The 23369-nt window shown below is 45.3% G+C and overlaps 1 protein-coding gene across 4 annotated transcripts in view; it reads left to right on the plus strand.

Annotated features, from left to right (window-relative positions):
• The window catches only part of CACNA1F (calcium voltage-gated channel subunit alpha1 F), a 1137291-nt gene that overhangs the window by 546365 nt on the left and 567557 nt on the right, over positions 1-23369 (plus strand). For all 4 annotated transcript variants that reach the window (XM_069645269.1, XM_069645268.1, XM_069645267.1 and 1 more), the window contains one exon: positions 8261-8381. In XM_069645269.1, coding sequence (XP_069501370.1) covers positions 8261-8381 — 121 coding nt within the window. The remainder of the gene's footprint in view (positions 1-8260; positions 8382-23369) is intronic.

The following is a 23369-nucleotide window of genomic DNA, read 5'->3' on the forward strand; positions in this document are numbered from 1 at the left end:
GACCTCAGGACAATTCCTGAGTAGGTGTTTGGAGGAACCACAGTACATGCAAAGTCGTGCACCCTTACGTCTCTTGCGTTTCTCCGGTGTCAAAGGACCATGCGTTGTGCCTATTTGCATAGGCTCTTCTGATGCTTGGGCTTCCTTGACATGTTGCAGGTAAGTGATTGGAGGAGGGTAGGAACACGATCTTCTCTTTTCTTGCCGTCGCTCTCCTATCCGATATTCGATCTGCAGGGACATTGTTACCAGCTCTTGAAACGTTGCAGGACGAGCGATTCTGGTTAACTCGTCTTTAATGTCCTTGTGCAATCCCTGCCTGAAAATAGTCTGTTAAACTGAGTCTGGCCATGCTGCCTAGGCTGCCAATCTCTGAAAACATGAGACATAGGACTGGACATTGGTGTTTCCTTGATGTGAATCAAGCATGGCCTCAAAAGAGGTGTAGAGTACTTCAGGGCGATCAAAGCGCTCTCGGAACAAACCAAGAAAGCGGTCATAATCATTTAGTGCAGGATCATTGTTGGTTACCAACAGCGTGGCCCATGCCAAGGAATTAACTGTCAGATTGGCGATCATAAATCCGACCCGGGACTGTGCAGTCTCGTAAGTGCGAGGTCTAAATGTAAAGTGGATCTGACAAGCATCCGTAAAGTCCTTAATACCACCAAGGTAACCATCATATTTCCCAAATGACAAAGCCATCGGGGTAGATCGCCTCAGATCTCATCCCCCACCACTACTTGTTGGCGGAGTGCCACATTTTCAGTACGCAAAGCCTGCACCTCTGCTCTCAGATTCTGCATGGCGGCTACTAACTCCTGGTATTGTTCCAAAGATGCCACTGGGATTCCTAGGCATTGTATTCTGTCAGACTGATGCCTACCCTCCCGAACCTTCTCCTCACCTGGACCTTCAGATGAACTGTCCTTGCGTTCAGAAGTCTTTTTCTGGCACGGTTTCCTAGCGTCTGGATCCTTCTTGTCTTTAGATCTCTTGTCCTTCTTGTCGTGCAAGTAAGGTCTGGCTCCCTCAGAGGCCACCTTGGCAGAAACTGATACCTGCCCTCGGAGGACTCTGAGGAGCCAAACCCCCAGATCAGGGAAAAAGCTGGTTGGCAACAATAAACCCTGGTAGTTGGACTCCCTTAAAGTTCTGGAGTCTTTCTGGATGACAAAGTTCTTGTGTGGTATGGAGGTAACGATTTCCACAGTAGGCAAAGCGGAAGGTGGGTGAGAGAAGACCCACTGAATGTTGGGAGTTGAAGTCCTGAATCAGGTAAGTGGATGCTTCCTAGTACACCTAGGAAAGACTTGGCGGCTACTAGGTGTTGCTTCTGAGGATCCACAAACAGCAGAATGGCAGGAGAGAATAGAACCGTTGCACTGCCTGTCCACACAAGTAGGCGAGCACAGACTTATCGCTGTTAGAGGATCGGGCTGCCCACACCGTGGATAAGGAAGCAGGACTTGCAGCACTAAAGGCTGAAACACGGTGAGATGCGAGAGCGCAGTAAGCTTATAGGGACAGAAAGGAGAGGAGAGCAGCATGCAGCAGTAATAGTCCGCCGAGAAAAGGTACGTGTAAAAAGTTAAGAAAAGCAGAGAGTTCTATAAGTAAACAGAGCAGCAAGATAAGCCACATTTAAAAGCAGAGAAAGGGTGAGGTGCTAGTGCGCGGAAATCTATAGGGACAGAAAAAGAGAGAATGGAAAGCAGAAAGCAGCGGTAATAGTCCGCCCAGAAAAGGAAAGTGTATACCGTTTAGGAAAGGCAGAGAGTTCTGTAATTGCGGAGCGGCAAGATACACAGTACTAAAGGCAGAGACAGGATGAGGTGCTAGAGCGCGGAAAGCTGTAGAGACAGAAAGGGAAGAGAGGATAGCAGAAAGCAGCGGTAATACACCACCAGGGAAGCGAAGTGTAAAATGGAAAAATACAGAGAGAACTTGAATTAGAAGGAGCGGCACGGAGGAAAGGAGTACCGACCGTTGCCAAAGTCGATACCGAAATGGGAAACAAAGTGGGAAACAGGGCAGATAAACACAGAGCAATCGAAGCGAGGAGGGATGAAGAAACTGTGCGAGAAACAGCAGGGTTGGCAAGTCAAAGGACGGTTACAACGTGCTGTAGAAGGGGCGTGGCACAGAGATATACCTACGGCGGCCATACTGGTGTAGACTAGACTGCACCGCCGGTTCCCCCTTGGTATACCTTAATGTTTCCAGGAATGCCATAATTTCCAGGGGCAAAGCCTGACAGATTTTTATAGACAGATATCTTTTCTCCTCATCAGTTAATAGTCCTGTTTGGAACCATTTATCTACTGTATCATCAGTTTTTTTCATGATTTCCTTCAACGCGTTAGTTTTTAATTTCTCATAACAGCCCGGTACCTTTAAATGTTTTTCCGCCATTGCAATATAGTCCACCCTATCCATAATCACAACATTTCCTTTCTTATGTGCTGGTTTAATAATAATGTGGTCATCCTTCTTTAGAGGGATCAAAGCTTGTTTTTCAATTCCAGATACATTATCACATTTCAGTTTGGTTCTTTCCGTATCCAGCAACTTATGGATGTCTTGGGTAATGGCCTTGTGGAACAAGTCCATGGCAGTAGAACAGAGTTAATGATCTTTGAATCTAAACATGCCCGGGACAAACTGAGCCGGAATTACAGTAGTTTCTTGTTAAAAGATACGGTTATCAAAATCCAACACAAAGTAAAAACCTTAGTGGTCCTGCTGGAGGCTTTCTTTAATGCAGATGTACATACCACCTTTGTGAACCACACCAGCAATTATTACCTACGCCTCCTTAAAAACATCTGCCCCTACATTTCTGAGAGAAACTGCGCTACTATCGCACGAGCTACCATTCTTACTAGATTAGACTACTGTAATAAATTACTCATTGTGCGTCCACATCCATCTCATGAGATGTCAAGTAATCCAAAATGATGCAGCCCGATTCGTGACCAATACCCACAGAAGAACAGACATCTCGGATCACAGGAGGACACTGCACTGGCTGCCCATCAGGGAAAGGATTGCTTTCAAAGCAAGCTCTTTGGTCCATCGCTGTCTCTTTGGCTCTACACCAGAATACCTTAAATCATTGGTTCCTCCATACCAACCTACCAGACCCCTTCATTCTGCCAGCCTAGGGTTGATACAGGGCCCCACGATAAAACGCACAAAGGGCCTTGTTAGATCTTTTCCAGTCAAAGCAGCCAGTTTCTGGAACGACTTGCCCCTCACTCTCAGACTTAACCCTGATCTAAAATCCTTTAGAAAATCTGGATATTTCCTTCATTTCTATGATTGTGTGATGTCACAGCCTGAGTATATTTGATCTCATTGAGTGATCCGGTGTCAAACGCTGCAGAGAGATCTAAGCACATTAACGGTCCAGTATTGCCCTGGTCCATATTTTGAAGTAGATTTTCATAATATCTAAATGAGCCTGATCTGTCCCTCTATTTGAATGGTGCAGAGACGGACAGTCACCAGTAGCTGATTTTCTTCTAAATGCAGCTGGAGTTGGTTTGTTGAAGCGTTATTCCATATCTTCCAAAGAAATGGCACTTCAGATATTGGCCGATAACTGCCACATATTTCAGGCAGGTCCCAACAATGGTGTCTTGATAAGTAGAGGGACCTATACATGTTTCAGAGCAGATGGAACTTAAGCCACTTAAGCGTCTCTAAAAGATGTACTTGTTATTTGTGTGGTAAATTGACCCAGAACATCAACAAATGTCTTAAGGACATTAGACGGGCAAAAATCACCAGAACAATTATTTGGATTTCAACTCATAATGAAATTCCTAGTATTGGTCGGTGTAACAGGTAAAAAATGGAAATGGTTATCAGACCACAAAAAAAGCAGCAATATTCTGCTTTCTTTCTTGCTCCTGAATATTAGGTTGGGGCTGTATACTGGCCGTATCATGCTGGCTGCAGTTCGAACATTACTCATATTGGATGTTATGATGTCTACGTCTTCTCTGAAAAGTGGCTGCATTACATTACACCAATAACAGGACAAATGACCACCTGCACTAGGTGTAGCACTAAACATTTACAAATTGTTCAAAATTTTAAAGAGTTAATTTGTGGTGTTATAAGCTTTGCTGGTCCTTTGCATTAAATGTCTAAGCTTCTTAGGTAGGAAGAAGTCAGCTCTTTATGGGGTGCCATTTATTGTAGTTAAAGATGTTGCCACCTTGAGTTTATGTTTGTATGTAGGTATCTTGTTTTGTTCTTGTGAAAATGAAAGCCCTAAGCTGCTGCTGAGGGGCTGGGTCATAATAACATTTTGATTTTTTACTGGCTGGCTCTCTCAAGTTTTCCTTCTTGAGTTCTAATTTAGGGACTCACCAGGGTACACCAGGTACCCTGTTTGTTCTATGCAATACCCTAAGATGCCTTGCTGTGAGGGCTCCACTGACTTTCGGTGGCATTGTACCTTTTTCAGGATAAGTCTACCCTACTATTCCTTTCTAAAATCCAGTAGCTGGTCCAACTTTCACAGTGTACCTAGGTGAGAGTGAATATGACACCAATCTGTCAATATATTTTCATGACTGGGCCAGCCCGGTAGTTTCAAGGCTGCAGAGCCATGACCAGATATGGGCAGTTTGAGTGGGATGTCTGGATTCAAATCTGAATCCACTTGTCTTGAGTGTGCCCCCGAAAGGGGCCTCCAAAGTTTCTGTGTGGCACCGCCTCCGCCACCATCTCTCATATTTGGTGTATAGCAAAATGTTTAAAGTTCAAACTCTGTGAACGAGGTAAGGAAACTAGGAAACTTGACCGTCACCCTGATTACCCATAACAGTGGAGGCTCTGCTCATGTTATTTTGTCAAAGAACTGGGAATGCAAGATGATGTTGTCCTCAAATCTGGATGTGAGGAAGCCCCTCTGGAACCTACAGTATTCCGAGACCCTTCTGATGATGAAATCCAGGCGTCTATCTATCCAGCTCAGACCAGGATGGTGCTGACTCCTCTTGGCTCACCATCGCAGACCTTGACCGCTGTGTCGTGTAAACTTTCTGCTGGACCCAGTCAACAAGGTGACTCTGACTTCGAAGTCACAGGCCCGTGGAGATTGGATAGCCATGGCATTTGAAGACTCTGAGCTATGTATGAAAAGCCCCCCAACGGTTCCGGCTCTTTGAAGAGTTTCTCCTTATCTGCCGTGCCATAGCTGGAGTCCTTTTGCAGTCTTTTGTCACCAAAACCACACCTCCATCTGACCATAGTAGTCTTCACTGTAATTGAGCAACTGAACCTGTACCCATCTGCTTCTCTTACTTAAAGATCTGCCTGTAGCTGTTCCTTATTGGAAATAGAGCTCCGGGACTGTGAAAGCTACTATGGCAGCCTCGGTTTCTAACTGGAACTGAACATCTGTCAGGTCTGTTTGGAAATAGCCAAATATCGCCGACCATGAGTTAGCTCAGGATTTGCCAGTCCTTACAGAAGAAGCCTGATGGATCTATGTGAAGGCTCTCGAGTAGTTCTGATCACAAGTCCTATTCATCCTATAATAAGCGAGCAGTATCTGAAGTGCATTCTACTGAACCAACCAGAAACTCATCTGTCTCACCCATAATTTCCTATGAGTGAATTATACCTAGGCTGGGCAGGCATAAATCCAGCAGACGCCCTTGTTTGATCCTTACAGAATAGTGACTAAACCGAGTTTCAGCGTACGAAAACTGACCATTGACCCGGTTTGACACTGATGGTTGACAGCTAACAATTGGTTCCATCCTGAGACTTGGGATTCTCTTCCCTTTCCCCTGCTCTTTATTCTATACTAGTGTGAAAGCCCATGTACAGGGGCCAAAGTACATGAGGAGAGATATTTTCAGCCTTACATACTTTTACCTTCTAGCGGTAACAACGGGCGAAGCTACTGCATCTGACAAACATACAGGCACAAACATACATCTGGCCTTTTATTATATTGTTAGATTAGATAAAGATTTACTTACCTTTAAACTGAGATGAAGTATTTGTGATATTCTTGAGTGTGCCCATTCCTTTATTAAAAGTGTTTATGCGCTACCCTGTATTCTCTGCTAGCTCATAGCCCTTGAAAGGATGGCTTTGATTTTCAACCACTGCTACCAATAAGGTGTACCACCAACTGAATGGGAGGTGCTGCGGTTAGGGTGAAATAGGACAGTGCAATGGCCGTGGTAGAAGCAACGGATGAGGTTGGAATGAAAATGCAGACTGATGGCGGAAAAAAGACACGGGTTAACAGTGAATATGAATCAAGGGTGCCTCGCAAGAAACGGATGAAGACGGAGAAGTCTAGAGCAAGCAGGTCTCTCTCTTGCCCCACATTATCCTCAGTGGCGAATGCCTTTGTTATGCCGATGGTAAAGTAGCTCTGATGAGGTTGCTAGGATTATGCCCACTGCCGCAGTCATTTTTCTAGCTTTTGACCAAGGTACTGAGGGACTTAAAATGTTCCAAGTCCTCAAAATGAGAGGTCTAGAATCTAGCACTGGGACTTCACCACAGACAAAGGTCTTATCTGAGATGCATTAGGCATAGGGTTCCAGTCCTCCACTTTCATTTGCCAACCCATTTATTGTGACAGTTATAGTTTTTGTCAAAGTACCAGATTTGTAAATGGAAAGTCTGAGATTGGAAACACATCCAATTTGTCATAAACTAAAACATTTTTATATATATATATATATATATATATATATATATATATATATATATATATATATATATATATATATATATATATATATTTATATATATATATATATTTTGACAGCATTCAGTACTTTTCTGAAATTTGTATTGTTTGAAGTAAGTATGCGCAGCTAATAAACTTAGAAATGCTAATTTATGGTGCCCTTACTGTGTTCCTCTGATTGCAAATATTTTGCAACAGTCAAGTTGCACTCGTTTATAGTGGGTCTGTCAGGAGGGCATTGAGGCTGTGATCGGCAGTTAGTCAAAAAGTCATTGAATGTGTCCTTCTGACTACTTAAAATGAGTGCCAGAGTGTGAAGTTCAGAATTGTATGCCTTGATGAATGTTGCAGTATATTTGAAAATCAAAAATGATGCTTTAGTTATGAGTGTGGAACGGCTTTAAGTTCAGTGGCCTAGATGGAAAAGGCCTAAGGCGGTTCATATGAAGTTGGTGGCTGGTGCTATCGGGGAAAGCTGATGATTTCTAGGCACTATACCACACTGAAGTGTTCAGCAGCAGGTCTAGATAAATCCCTAACCACACATACACACACACAGCTAACATGCACCTAGGCTCTCAATCGCCCTGCTTCCTGCCATCTGTAGGAACTTTTTGGAGGGCAGTAGTTTCTTTCACAGGAACGACCCATGCCCTTGAAGTCCTCCCTATATGTGCTCAAGACTGGGGCACCTTGTATATGATTCTAAAAACTGTAGTACTGTCAGTAATCCTAACAAATAGCTATCTGTCCCTGCACACTTTCCCTCCAGGTGCGGGTGTGCTGTCCCTTGTCGGTGGTGGTGTTGCACTTATCTAGGTGAAAGACAGGGAGAGTTTGTCCCTGTCTAGACGGCTTCTAAAAATGTTTTTGATTCACAACTGGTCTATTATTTCTTTTTATTTATTACAGTTGCATCAAAATCAAAGAGAACAAAATGAATTGTTAGCAACAGAAGAGAGACGCAATTGGAGGAGAACCTCCACTTATGAGTCTATTTTTCAGTTATTCAACGTGGTGCGTGTTGTCAACTTGCACGCATACATAAAAATAGTCTACCGGTTTCAGTGTTTTTTTTAGTAGTTATACCGCCTTCATCAGGATGGTAGGTTCAGGTAGAACTTGTGCACCTCCTTGCTTTTTGTACCCTATCTGCCATGTTGCTGCCCCATCGCCTGGGTTGCGCGATGCTCTGGGTGTAGCACAATCAGCACTCCAGGGGCATTGATGCTATCTGATATCTTGCCGGTGGTCTGGTCAGTGAATACGAGGCCATACGTTGAGGAATGAGTGCCTCGAGCCGCTCACTGGTATTGATCAAGAAGCCAGATTCCACGCTCGTCCAACGCCTTCAGTTCGGTAGGCTTGTCTGTTCCTCTCTCAATAGTGTTTTCATGATACAATTAGGGTGCCAAAGAGGTTCACATGCCCAGCCCTTTAGGCCCCTTAGTTTGTTTTTGTTCGTACTGTCAGTAAGCCCAACCACAACCAGCAATAATGCGTCTCTTCTTTTCCTTTTTTTAGATGATGACGAGGATAGCCTCCCTGAGTCGCACATGGATAAGCTGGCCGACTTTGCCCCCAAGGAGAAGGTGATGCCCATTCCTGAGGGCAGCGCTTTTTTTATCCTCAGTCGCACAAACCCGTGAGTATTTCTGGCGCAGAGGGAGCACAGGAAGCAGAGAAATCCTTGTACTGCAAATTCTACTTTGTGTTGGAATGCTTCATGATCTATACATCAAATAACACACATTTGCCAAAAATCAGAGCCTTTTCCTGCACCAAAAAAATCCCTTTTCCAGTTTGTGTCGACTGGAGCGTGGGCCTCTAGATCACATCCAATGTCAGAAAAAAAGCATGTAGCTCACTGAGCTATCTCAGAGAGGGCATGTGTGAATGCTTCTGACTGGGTGGAGCCTCATTGCCAGGTTCCCGATAGGTGGTGGCATTTTATTTGTGGTGTGTGGTTTAGAATGGCAGGCTTTCTACGCTGTTAAGGAAGCTGGTCTTGTTATGTAAGCTGCAACTGCCAGAAAGGTTTAAGCTATGAAGGGATGTCTTTCTTAGAACTTGAAACATCCAAATATTTCATAGCGGGCCAGGAGGTAGTTAATATGTTGATGTGGGTTGGGTGGTGCTATAAAATGTGTTTTGCCAGGGCATGGGTTGGGCTTGTCGCTTGCTTATATTCAGGGCGGAGGCCTTCCCTTATAGTGAAAATCAAATGTTATTGCCCATAAGCCCACAGTTTAATTTCCTAATAACTGCTGTCAGCATAAAAGAAGCATTGAGTCGGTAATGCCCCGCCGCGAGGGTCATATTGCTATTAGTACCCCAGCCCGCATTATGTGTATGACCGGGGCACTAAAAGCATTTTTTTCTGTCCCGAAACGCTGCGCCATTTCGGGACAAAAAAAAGAAATGACCAAGAAAATGGCCTTACCCGAGTCCCCGGCAGGGGGTGAAGGCAGCCTCTCAGCCGCGGGGAGGTTCGGAGCGGGGATGACCCCGCTTCCAGCCTCCTCATTGGCTGAGGGTCTGCCACGCCCCCCGCCGAGGACAAGGCGGCTGGAATCCTGGCCGAGGATCGAAGGATTCTCGGCCGGGTAAGGACCCGGCGAGAGCCAATCAGATTGCTTGTTGCATTCTGCTTGACTCTCGCCGGGTACTAATTGTGATTAAGCAGTTTGACAAGCATATAACATCTTTATACATATTAAACTGTTTGGTCCCGGATACCTTGCGCTAATTAATTATATAGATGGATAGCTACACAAATGTTTTTCAAAACCCATTGTGGTTTTATTGGTGTTTGAAGTCAGATAGTCTTAAGTGGTTATATGTTCTAATTAACTAGCACAAGGTATCTGGGTCCAAACAGTTTTCTATTTCATAAAAGGAGGTGAGGGCAGCACCTCCACCTACCCGTGACCACGCAGCTAAACAACCTTAGACAACAATAGAGTGAAGCGCAAGAGGAGTTTCAGACCTAGGGCCCATCCTTTCTGTATATCTTTATAAATATAACCTGTGATAAAACACAAAGGAAGGGGCACAAAAATAACAGGATATTTGTTTGGTAGTCTGACAAAAAAAGAAACACATTTCAAAGAAAACTACTCAATATGCAAGTTTAAGCAGCATTTTTGAGTTTAGAAATTACTTTTTATTTTTTCTATGAAAATGTAAAATGCACATTTGGAAAACAATAGTGTGCCCAGCATGTAGAAAACCTGCCTTTAACAGTGATGTTGCCCATCCCGTGGTGTAACTTTGCAAATCTGTGAATCGTGGCTGGGGAAAGGAGCACAGAGCAGATTAGATCACCAAGCCCCAAGCTTCCCTCTGCACAGCTGGGGGCTCGTTTAAGTCTTGTCAGGTCTGAGGCAGCCCGGTTCCGAGATCCGGTGAGACATCTGATGCCAGATCTCAGACCCGGCAAGATCTCAAACCCTTTGATCAGCGCTGCACACACACAAACCATCCCTTCGACTGTGAAAGCCACAGTTTTCCCAGGAAAGCCATTTCCATAAAGGTCCTTTCCTGACCTGTGAAGGCAGGAAAAAGTCCAAAGAACCGTAGGGCAAAGAAATATGTGAAAAACCTTGTGGCATGGCCATCTTAGGGTGCTAGCCATCTTTAGCAGCTATTTTCAGCAAATGCAAAATTGCATGAGTAAAATGCTTCATAAAAGGTAAAAATATCTCTGCTGCCACCAGCTTCTCTTGGGCACATTGTAAATGTAACCAACAAGCTATTATATGTAAATGTTAAAGGACATTTGTACAGCACACTATCACCACCGGAGTGGTCCCCTGGTGCGCTGGTGCATCTGAAAAGGAAAGGGGTGGGGTGAGTTAGAGGGGCCGAGCAGGAAAAGTGCAAGAGAGCAGTGATATGCTGTTGGCAGCTTCGGTTCTGTTAACCCGTTCGCTGAGCTTAGGTGTGCTTTTCGGTTGATAGCCGCCGTGTTCTGTTGTGCAAAGCTATGTGTGCTTTCTTTTGCTGTTGTGGTGTAGTGAAGTTTGTGCAGTTTGCTGTGCTTTAGGGGTTTGGTTAGAGATTGAGAGGTGTATGCGAAGGGTGATATTGTTAGTGGGTTGGTTAGTGGCCTCGCTATCTAGATGTGATACATGCTAATTTCCAAATTCTTTCTAGATGTGGCATGTGAATATCTCTGCATTTCTATGTAAATGCGGCACTGGCTAATCTTCGTAATCCTGTCTAGATGTGAAACAAGCTAATATTCACAATTATATCTAAAGTGGCATTGGCTAACATTCACAATACTGTCTAGATGTGACGCAAGCTAATATTCACAATTATATCTAAATGTGGCACTGGCTAACATTCACAATCCTGTCTAGAAACGACGCAAGCCAACATTTACAATCCTGTCTAGATGTGACGCAAGCTAATTTTCACAATTATATCTAAATGTGGCATTGGCTAACATTCACAATCCTGCCTAGAAGCAACGCAAGCTGATATTCACAATTATATCTAAATGTGGTACTGGCTAATATTCATAATCCTGTCTAGATGTGACGCAAGCTAATATTCACAATTGGTTATAAGTTAAAGTATCTAAAACAAAAGGATCAAATTCCTTTTTGCACACTAAACAAAAATAAATATAAATAAATAAATATAAAAGCATTAGAAACTTTTTTTTCCAGTCCTTTTGATTTTGAAAAAAATGGCATTCGATCCTTTTTTTTCGATCCTTTGACCGGACACCTTCACAATTATATCTAAATGTGGCACTGACTACTATTCACAATCCAGTCTAGATGTGACGCAAGCTGATATTCACAATTATATCTAAATGTGTCACTGGCTAACATTCACAATCCTATATATAGATGACGCAAGCTGATATTCACAGTTCTAGCTAAATGTGGCATAAGCTAATATTCACATTCCTGTTTACATGTGACTCAAGATAACATTCACAATCCTATCTAGATGTGACGCAAGCCAATAATCACAATTCTATCGAAATGTGGCAAAGGCTAAAATTCACAATCCTGTCTAAATGTGATGCAAGCTAATATTGACAATCCTGTCTAGATGTGACGCAACTAATATTTACAATTATATCTAAATGCGGCATAGGCTAACATTCACAATCCTGTCTAGAAATGATGCAAGCCAACATCTACAATCCTGTCTACATGTGACGCAGGCTAATCTTCACAATTCTATCGAAATGTGGCACACCAGCTCAAAAAACAGGGTGCGAGTCCACTAAAAACACAAAATAAACCCCATAGAAAAGCACAAATCAGGCAGAAAACTATTGCAAAACCACACAGTTCCCTCCACAAAAGCATCTAAAAAAAAAGGCTAAAAACGGATTGAAATCAATGTTAAACTACTCACTGAGCATCAATCAGCCCTAAGACTGCTTTTAAAGTGGTTTCCTTGTAGGATCAAAAAAGGAAAATAATGAAACAAGACAGCAAGAAAGCGCGGTGCACTTGCGGAGGTGAGGTCGCACAGGGGGCTAGACTCAGGTGGCGTCATGGATGCTGGGCACAGGCCCAGTCACCGGCTTGAGGGGTGGATGGAGGTGAGAGGGGGAGGAAATCAGCAAACATGGCTGGGGAGGCGGGTGGCACACAGGAGGGACAGAAAAAGGCTAATTTAAGACAACAAAATAATGAAACAAGACAGCAAGAAAGTGCAGTGCACTGGGGAAGGCTCTTACCTCAGTGGCAGGTGGACATGACAGAGGTGAGGTCACACAGGGGGCTAGACCCTCGTTGGCGACATGGATGCTGGATGCTATAACAAATTCTAAGTATACAAAGTATCCTAGCTTCACTTCACTGTAAGGTGATGTGTGCAATTGTAACAATACAAGCATTCACAAAGGGATACAAATGTCTCTCAGTACTGATAGTCAGTTTCCCCATAAAAATGAACAAACAGGAAAGGGGAGTAAAGCAGAAGGCTTTATTTACCTTCAAAAAGTCAGGACATGGTTCAAAATAAAGCAAAAAGAAATGGTGTTCCATCAAAGTCTATGGAGGGAAAGCAACAATAAGAAAATATTTCCTAACACCAGGTTTTTCATCTTTGTTTTCATGCTCCAAAATGTAGAAACTCCACACAGTAACTTTCACCAAATGATGATTTCCTAAATAGCAGACAAAGCTTCTATACGCCCCCTTACACAGCTCATGTGACCAGGCTGGGGGTGAAATAAAGGATTCTGGGAAGGGATACAATCACATAAACCAATTGAAAAGGAGGTAAAGGTAAGCCCCCTACCAATTGTGAAAACTACAAGGCAGAATACAATCAGGGTGTTTTGGTGTAAAAGAGAGAGTGACTGGGAAGAAGCAAAATGCTGACAGGGATTCCTACGAGGAAGTGGGAACTTAGAAGTCTTGAAGGAACTACCTAGACAGTTCTGGCTCCTGGCTGATGTGCTGAAAGGCTGAAGGAGGTAGCCCTCAAATCTCTACATCTGGCTGGCGGGGTGCAATTGCTGTGAACCCAGAAAGCACTAAGGAACACAAAAGCTGTGGGAACTCCAAAAGTGCATTGGAATATAAAAGCCCTGTGATCTTTGAAAGCACTGTGGACCCAGAAAGAGATGTGCACCCCTAAAATGCTACCAACCCTGAAATTGCTGTTAACCTCCAAAGCACTGCAAACCGAGGAAGACTTTAGGATCTGGCAAAGGGTACTGTAGTTAAATTCAAGCCGTTGAGTGTTGGAAAAGCTTGACAGGCTTTGAAGTACTTTGTAGATATATACCCTATTTCAATTTGTATTCTTTCAATCATCCTATTCTATATTCATTTGTATTCATACATGTTTGTTATGGATGTGTTCTGGTATAGCGCTTCTATTCCTCAATTTAAAACCTTTCAACAAAAAAAAAGAATCTTGACAGGGTATCCAGGGCGAGAAGACAATACTCTGGGACATTTTACTCACCTATTTCTGTGATGGTTTCAGCACCCTGATTCCTTCTTCTCCCCCTTCTATCACACTCTCCCCACCTGAACTGCTGGATCGTTGTCTGTGTCTTGCAGGTGCTGCCGAGTCAGGTAGTCTCTCTCCTTTTTTAGGTGAACATGCTTGTCACGGAGGGAAGCCACAGTGATCGCTGGTAGACAGCCGCCCTGTGACTCCTCTTCCGGAATCAAGCCAGAATAAGGGAAAAACCCAAATAGGGAAAAAACCTTTGTGGCGTGTAGACTCTTTCCTAATCCGCTGACAAGATGAACAGTTGACTGGAGGACGATGTAGCAGGTAAGGTTGGAGAGTCTTTGTGGAGCAGAAGATCCGGAGGAGCGGAAAAGAAGAACAGCTGATTGTGCCGGAGCAGGAGCCCCGCCGGCCAAGGTGTGGTACTATCCGTGGATCCGTGCAGGACACAGGAGAGCACAGCCAGGTAAGTAAAGGAGGGTAAATAGGACCAGAGGTCCAGTAAACAAGCAGAAAGGAAAGAAGATAACTATATTGGGGAGAGAGAATAAGTAGGCGGCACCGAGTCCGAGAGGACGGGGCCGTGAGTAAACGAAATACAGCAGACCGCCGAGAGCGGCGGCGGAGAAAGGGAGAGGAGGAAAATGCTTCGCAAACAAAGCGAAACTAGAAAAACAAGGAACACCACTGACAGATCCGGAGTGGAGCATCAGTCGTCAGGAGCGAGGGAACCCAGAAACAGAAACATCCGAGAGGGTTGCAACGCAGTGTCCGCCGGGGGGGGGGGATATATACTCCTGGCGGCACTGTGCTCGTCAGAATGGAGCTGCGTCCAAGGACACAGAGAGTGGACTAAAACACCCTACCTCTGTGTTGCCAACCCCAACGTGGAAGAATCCGCCAATCGCGGCGGCGGCGATAACAGTATGCCTCCCCCCAGTCCGCACCACCCCAGGCTTCCCCGGGTGCAGGCGGTGGAACCTGGCAAGCAACCGAGGGGCATGTACCTGGGAAGCCGGTCCCCAAGAATCCTCTGACTCAGGTTAACCCTTCCAGGGCAAGGGGTATTCCAACCGGCCTCAGTAAAACCTAGAGTCCTGAATGGTGGAGACTTCATATTCCTCCATGTCCGGCGTAGGTGCGGAAGTATGTCGGGGAACAGTTCTGTGATGCAGATCAGGATAGTGAGGTTTAAGCAGAGAGGAATGGAAGACTGGGTGAATGCGACTAAGTGTGGGAGGGAGCCGAAGGCGATAAGCCACAGGATTGACCTTCAAGAGAATGGGAAAAGGTCCCAGAAAGTGAGGAGACAGCTTAGAAGGCTGTGTCCATCTGGGTAAGAACCTCGTGAACAACCACACTTTGTCGCCTGGCTTCCATTCAGGGCAATCTTTGCGATGTCTGTCGGCTCCAATCTTAGTCTGTCTCCTGCTGACTTCCAAGCTTCGTAATGCGGTGGCATGAGCTTCCCTAATATTCCCCCAAAACCTCCTCTGCGGCCGGGGAGTTGGTAAAACTGGGTACCTCTGTTAGAACCGACCGTGGGTGCACCCCATAGGTACAGTAGAACGGGGAGAGACCGGTGGCAGAGTGTCTGGTGTTGTTATAGGAGAACTCTGCGGTGGGGAGCAGAGAGACCCAATTGTCCTGATGTTGAGTGATGTAACATCTCAAGTATTGTTCCAGAGTGACATTAAGACATTCTGTCTGGCCATTGGATTGTGGATGGAAACCCGAGGAAAGGGCTCTTGCAACCCCCAATCGGTTGCACAAGGCTGTCCAGAACTTAGAGATGTACTGACTCCCTCGATCATAAATGATCTTATCGGGTAGGCCATGTAACTTGAAAATGTCACGTGCAAAGACCTCTGCCATCTTAGTTTCCATAGGGAGTCCCAAAAGAGGAGAGAAATGTGCCATCGTAGAGAAGGCGTCCACCGTGACCATAATGCAAGTACACGATTCGGACTCTGGAAGATCCACGATAAAATCTGTGGATATCAGTCCCCAAGGGTGAGTAGGAATTTCAACTTGAGTCAGCAGTCCCAGGGGTTTGCCCGACGGATACTTGGCCCTGGCACAAATCGGACAAGTCTTCACGTACTCCAATGTCTCCTTCCTCACATTGGGCCAGAGAAAAGATCTCGAGATGAGTTCCAAGGTGTTGTTTCCTCCTCTATGACCCGCAGTGCGTGAGTTGTGGCACCAACCTAGGATCGTCTTGCGTAGTGGACCTTCCGGAATGTACAGCCGCTTCTTATAGAAAACCCAGCAGTCCTTCTCTTGATAGAGAGAGCTGGGATCCAAGGACAGTTGTGGTAGTTCTTGAACGACCGCTGTCTTTACCTCTTGAAGAAAAGAAGCAACTAGAGCCAGGATCCGATTCCTGTGAAACATGGGCTCGACATTGATCGAGGCCTTTTCTTTGCTGGAGTCCTTGCGAGGAAATGCATCAGCCAACCGATTGAGCGACCCTGGAATGTACGTTATCTGAAAATCATATTGTGAAAAAAGGTAGGCCCACCGTGCCTGTCTGGAATTCGAACATTCAATCTCCTGTAGAACCTTCAGATGCTTATGATCTCTTCTGATTAGAAATTGGTGTCGGGCACCCATGAGTAAGTGACGCCATTCTTCACAGGCCAGTTTCATGGCAAGTAACTCCTTTTCAAGGACTGAATAGTTTATTTGACTGGGAGAGAGTGTCTTAGACAAGTAGGCCACCGGATGTTCTACCCCATTGATTGTCTGAAGTAACACTGCCCCAATCGCGATGGCTGATGCGTCGGTCTCCAAGATAAATGGTTGCGTCTGGTCCGGATGTTGAAGAATTGGAGCTGAGCAGAAGAGGCTTTTGAGATGACTGAAACTCTTCTCAGTCTCAGCAGACCAATGAAACAGGGAAGCGTCCTTTTTGAGCAGCCGAGTAATAGGAAAAAGTACCTCCGAGAAATTTGGGATGAACCTCCTATAGTAGTTCGAAAGCCCCAGGAATCTCTGAACTTCCCGGACTGAAGTAGGAGATGGCCAGTTGAGAATGGCGTGGACCTTGTCTTGATCTATGGCTATCCCTTCCAAAACATATCCAAGGTATTGCACAGAAGGGACGGGGAATTTGCACTTTTCGGCCTTGACCAACAGTTGGTTCTCTTGAAGGCGGGCTAATACCTGAGTAACTTGTACAACGTGCTCCTTCATGTTCGAGGAGAAAACCAAAATATCGTCCAGATAAATGATGACTGACATCGAAAGCATATCGGAAAACATTCTGTCCATAAATCTCTGGAAAGCTGCTGGCGCGTTCACCAGTCCAAATGGCATCACCTTATACTCATATAAGCCGAATGGGGTGCGAAAAGCTATTTTCCACTCATCTCCCTTGGCTATTCGAAGCAAATGGTATGCGTTCCTGAGATTGAGTTTAGTAAACACTCTGGCTCCTTGTACCACCTCTATGATGTCAGTTATAACCGGCATCGGATACCGATCCCGTACGGTAACCTTGTTTAGACCCCTGTAGTGTATACAGGGCCAAAGATCTCTGGTGCCCCTCTTCTTGATTAAAAATAAGGGAGCTCCTGCGGGAGACTTCGAGGGCTGGATAAGACCATTCTCCAGGTTGGTGTCCAAATACCTTCGCAGCACCTGCTTCTCAGTCTGCGTGAGGGAGAACATCCTTCCAAACGGAACCAGGGTATTTGGTTCCAGATCGATTGTGCAGTGTTCTGGCCGATGAGGCGGCAGTTTGGCATGAAGACACTCCTGGAAAACATCTGAAAAACCCAAACAATAGCTGGGCAATGCGTGAACACCAACGTGGTTATTCGAGAATATTTTTACCGGCTGAAGGTCTCCCCGACTTTCCACCGGAAGGCAGTTGGCTGTACAATACGGGGAACAAAAGCTCCGCTGATTCTCGGTCCAGTTTATCCGAGGATTGTGCCTACAAAGCCATGTGATGCCCAAGATAATGGGGAAATGGGCGGCCCGGATGATGTCGAATTTCAGGACTTCTGTATGTTGATTGATTGTCAGGGAAAGTTCCTCTGTCGTCTGTGTGATGGGACCGGAAGACAACGGTGACCCGTCTACTCCTTCAACTTTCTGACCCTCTTTCCGGGCTATCCTGCGTAGGCCCACCTTGTCTGCCCACAGGGTATCAACGAAGTTACCCGCCGCTCACAATCCAGCAGGGCTAGGGTCTCCACTTGTTTGCCTTCCAGGTCGAGGGTCACTGGGATCACCATGAGTCTAGAATCATCTTTGGAGTTGGGAGAGGATACAGAAAGAGAAACGTAGGGACGATGAGAAAAGCCTAAAAACCCCCGGACACTCATCCCTATTGGCGCCGAGGGTGTTTGTCTCCCGATTTCTTGTTTGGCAGTTCTGTGCAGTCCTTGAGAAGGTGTTGATCAGAACCACAGTACGCGCACAGTCCCTTCTCTCTCCTTCGCCGTCTTTCAGCGGCAGACAGAGGTGCTCTGGTGGCGTTGATTTGCATTGGTTCGTCGGAGGATGTAGTAGGGGAGCGACCAGGGGAAGAGTGTGAAAGGGGGTCCGATGGAAACCCTGAACCTCTTTGTTTGCGGCGCTCCGTCCTCCTTTCTTGAAGACGATACTCTATATGAAGAGCGGCAGCGAGTAAATCCGAGAAAGTAGGTGAGTGGGGAGATCTGGCCAGTTCATCTTTGATCTCCTCCTTCAAACCCCTTCTGAAAATGGCATATTGTGCTGGTTCAGGCCATCCTGCTCCGGCCACCAATGTCTGGAAAGAGGAGATATATGACAATACGTCCAGAGAGCCTTGTCTGACATCCAGCAAATCCTCACAGGCTGTAAAGGACAACTCTGGCCGTTCAAAGGTCTGCTTTAGTAGATTCCGGAACCCAGCAAAGTCCTGAAGAATGGCATTACTACTTGTCACCAATGGGATGGCCCAGGCTAGCGCGTTCCGGTCATATTGGAGATTAAGAATCCCACTCTGGCCTGATCCGTTGCGAAGGTACGAGGTCTGAAAGTGAAATAGACCGTACACACCTCCAAAAACTCCTTCACCTTCTTAGGAGAGCCATCCAACTTTCCTGAGGAAAGCGCCATGGGTGGTAATTCCGGAAGGGAGGGTTCCCTAGCGGATACCATTTGCTTAAGGAGGGCATTCTCTGTCTTTACTCCCTGTAATTCCTGGGACATTGCTTGAAAAGCCTTCCAAAGCTCTTGAACCTGCTCTTCGGCAGACATCTTGAAACTTTTTGGCGTTGCAATCTGTGATGGTTTCAGCACCCTGATTCCTTCTTCTTCCCCTTCTTTCACACTCTCCTCACCTGAACTGCTGGAATTGTTGTCTGTGTCTTGCAGGTGCCGCCGAGTCAGGTAGTCTCTCTCCTTTTTTAGGTGAACATGCTTGTCACGGAGGGAAGCCACAGTGACCGCTGGTAGACAGCCGCCCCGTGACTCCTCTTCCGGAATCAAGCCGGAATAAGGGAAAAACCCAAATAGGGAAAAAAACCTTTGTGGCGTGTAGACTCTTTCTTAATTCCGCTGTCAAGATGAACAGTTGACTGGAGGACGATGTAGCAGGTAAGGCTGGAGAGTCTTTGTGGAGCAGAAGATCTGGAGGAGCGGAAAAGAAGAACAGCTGATTGTGCCGGAAGCAGGAGCCCCGCCGGCCAAGGTGTGGTATTATCCGCGGATCCGTGCAGGACACAGGAGAGCACAGCCAGGTAAGTAAAGGAGGGTAAGTAAGACCGGAGGTCCAGTAAACAAGCAGAAAGGAAAGAAGAGAATGATATTGGAGAGAGAGAATAAGTAGGTCGCGCCGAGTCCGAGAGGACGGGGCCGCGAGTAAACGAAATACAGCAGACCGCCGAGAGCGGCGGCGGAGAAAGGGAGAGGAGGGAAATGCTTCGTAAACAAAGCAAACCCAGAAAAACAAGGAACACCACTGACAGATCCGGAGTGGAGCGTCAGTCGTCAGGAGCGAGGGAACCCGGAAAACAGAAACACCCGAGAGGGTTGCAACGCAGTGTCCGCCGGGGGAGGGGGAATATATACTCCCGGCGGCACTGCGCTCGTCAGAATGGAGCTGCATCCAAGGACACAGAGAGGGGACTAAAACACCCTACCTCTGTGTTTCCAATCCCAACGTGGAAGAATCCGCCAATTGCGGCAGCGGCGGATGACAATTTCTTGTTTAGTAATAAAGAAACCAAAAACTGTTATTTCTTTCTGACATTTAGTTACTTGACGCTGGTTCATCACAAGTCAACACTCATGGTGTTAGAAGAGAGATGCTTGGTCCTTCTGGAAAGCACTGACTCGCCATCCAGACACATCAAGATTCTAGAAATGGACAGAGGTTATAACTCCCCATACCGAGAAAGCCATATCTCAGCTGAAGATATCATTAAATATTTTAATCCAGGGATGAGGCAGAGATCATTGCAAGAAGAATATCCATTCAACCATACAATTAGGAGTGTGATCACGGCCAGAGTTTTGTATGATCATTCCAAGCTGTGAGAATCTTCTCCAGGAAAATGGGGTATAGAAAGCATAGAAAAATCCCTCTCAGTGGAACACCATCAATTGCAATAAATAATTCAGCTGCAAACCCAACAAGCACAGACGTTTTGTGAACTACAGGCTCACTAATCTGAGGACAACCCTCGTGCATATCAAACAGCTGTTCCTCTCTTTGGCACTCTCCAAATACCTGCAGAGGGAACACATTATCTTTGAGCTTGGCCTTGCAAAGTGTCCCTGTCTGTGGGAATATATGGGAGTACAGGCCTTCACTATCGTTGTTCTGGGACTCAAAGCTCAACTCTATTTCCATCCTCGGCTCACGTGACAAGAGACCATGATTCTGGTCTATTCTGCAGCATTTAAATGTTTTAAATGAATAAAACTTGGCACCCTTGGTGTTCTTTCTTTGCCCCTCGATAAGGGATGATTCATCCTTCTAACGTTTATTCCTTTCAAGAATAGATAACCAACCTTTGCTACTTCTGTTTTGATGCCAGGCCAGACAGCCCTGCCAGGCTCTTCCCCGATCTCAGCTTATTGTTGCTGCAACACAATTCTCAGCCTTTCCTCTACATGGGTTTCAGCCTACTAAAATTCATGGCACTGATGTCCAGCTTCTATGCAATGGCAGCTTCGTCTGCAGTCTATTCACTACGTATATCCAGCTTTTATGATCACCTAATCTACTTGCGTTTCAGCATCTGTACAATCATTAAACGATGGCATTTCTGTAGCACTTCGCATATGTGCAATCTTCTTTTCTGTACATGAAAGTTTACTCAATTCTTAACTTCGTCATCAGCTCTGTAAGATCCATGCATTCTCTTTAGCCAGTATTCTCAATGCGTTACACTTGTCTCTTGTGACATCACTAGCTTCTCTTTCACTCTTCTTCATATCCCCACAGGGAGTACCTCCCTAAGATTCTCGTCTTTTCTGGGATACATTTGATAGGGTTTTCTCAGTGGATACCTTATCTCAAATACACGCTGCGGAATTGGCACAACTGCTGGTGTCAAATATAGCGCAGTCTCCGACTTCCAACATATGGGAGGCAAGGTGGGATTTCCTGCAGAGGCATGCAGCTGCTCCTCTACATTCCCCCCTCTGGTCGAGTCCTCGACCACCTCTTCAATGGTTTCCACATTTTGTTATTTTCTTTTTAAGAAGTGCTTCTTTGGAGTCCAAATCTTCATCACCCCCCCAGGGTGCCAGCTGATTTAACATGCTTGTCTACACTCCAGGATATGTAGTTGAACTGTCCATTTGGATAACAATAGACCCATCGTCCAACATACTTCTTGTGATTCTTAGGATACAGGAATTTTGTTCCTTCAGGTGCTACAATGCTGGCCTCTATGTCTTTTCTGATATCTTTATTATTTAATTTATTTCGCTCCAAACCCTGATTCAACATCGATCATGATCTTCATTCCTACTGCCTTCTTTACTGTCTTCTTACAGTGTGCAATTATTATCCTGATCACATAGAACCCAAACATCGCCATGACCAATATCGCTCTAAGGATCTTAAATTTGTTTGCCAATACTGCGGAATCCATGAGAATATGGAGGCAAACCAACTGCCATCTGTAATGTCCTCAGTCTCATCTTCCATCTTGTTATGCAGGTTTGTTAATAACCTTATATCCCCTGTCAGGGTCCCATTGTTGTCATCATGATAAGGTATGAATGTGCAACATGAAGGCCCGATTTTGGCACAAACTCCTCCTTCCATCGCTGTGATCATGACAAGGACATATCTATTTTGCAGGGTCATCAGTCGTATGGCCCTTAGCTCTTCTTTGATAGAATTGAATCCGTTTATGGTGGTATTGATCGCCTGCAGGAGCTTCCATCTTGTGATCTGCAACCACATGGCGTTGGCCATCGTTTGGATCCCAGGCATGAAGATAGTCATTCTCTCTCTTGGTCTGATTGAGAAACTCAAGCGATCTTCTCTTTCTGAAATGGGCATCTGCTTTTGAAAATTCTCCAATGTCCAGGTCGCTCTGAGGAATCACTAATGGTAGAACATGAATGAGCACCAAGGAGCTCCATCAGAACGGCTGTCCCTGCTCCCATCCTGGAAACGTCAACTGTAGTTCTTCAGTCCTTGTTGTCTCCTACATGCTTCTTTCCATATCTTTGGAAGCACAGTGTCACATTAGCCAACAGGATTATAGTCATAGGACCTGATTCCTCATCTACCCATGTCAGCAGTTTGGCATGCTTAGCCCACGACTTTAAACACCCATCATTTACTCTCTGTACCTCTTGTACATACTCTGGCTTCAGTAGATGAGCTACACAGGACATCAGCCCTCCTTCCCATCCCTTCTTGGATTTCACTCGTCCATAGGCTAAGACTTGGGTTCGATCCCAACATCCAGGCGATCCAGCTATTTCTGTCACATCAGGGAATTTAATTTTCTTCATCTCTTCAATGACCACCTCATTCTGTCCTGTTGCAGGATACGCAAGCATCTTGCTCTTGCATCCAGGTTCCTTTTCCATCTGTGTAGTCTTAATGTAGTCATCCTGGTATGGAAACAACCATTTTTATCTCCATCGCAAAGTGTCCCAACTGCCTTGAAATTGTCTTCTGGTCATGCATGCTGCAAGATGGCTGAGGCACCTAGCATTGTGTTCTTGAACTTCTCTCACAATGAAAGTTTGCACTGTATCGAGGGCATATGTTATGAGAGAGCAGACGTAGCAACTCTCCTTAGATGTTCTTTCTCCCATCTTTCTCATGTGCTGATCCACATGTTATTCCCCAAATGTGCTGCATTATCTAAATAGGTATTATCCCCTCACTATCTTCCTATGCATTTCTCCTGTATCTCCCAACGTTTGTGTAATACTTATGAAGCAAATCAAAAGTAGATCTCATAGTGGTGAGAGCCATAGAGACCCCTCACTCAGCAGAAGTACCAACATTATAGAGAGCGTGAAAGATGAGGAAGAGAAAGACAAAGAGAACAATCATGCAAGTATGTATTATGCATAAGAACAAAGGCATCCATCTTTCGTGCCATCCTACTACGTGTTGCAGTTGTTCTTTGCCTTGAACTGTGCCACTTTCCTCTTTAATCATTTTTAATTCAATCATCAAAATTCTTTTACGCTTGTAACGGCAAAATCTGCTTGTAATGGC

Source organism: Ambystoma mexicanum, chromosome 2p, assembly GCF_040938575.1.
Source record: "Ambystoma mexicanum isolate Mex_15411 chromosome 2p, UKY_AmexF1_1, whole genome shotgun sequence".
NCBI classification, from domain to species: Eukaryota; Metazoa; Chordata; class Amphibia; order Caudata; family Ambystomatidae; genus Ambystoma; species Ambystoma mexicanum.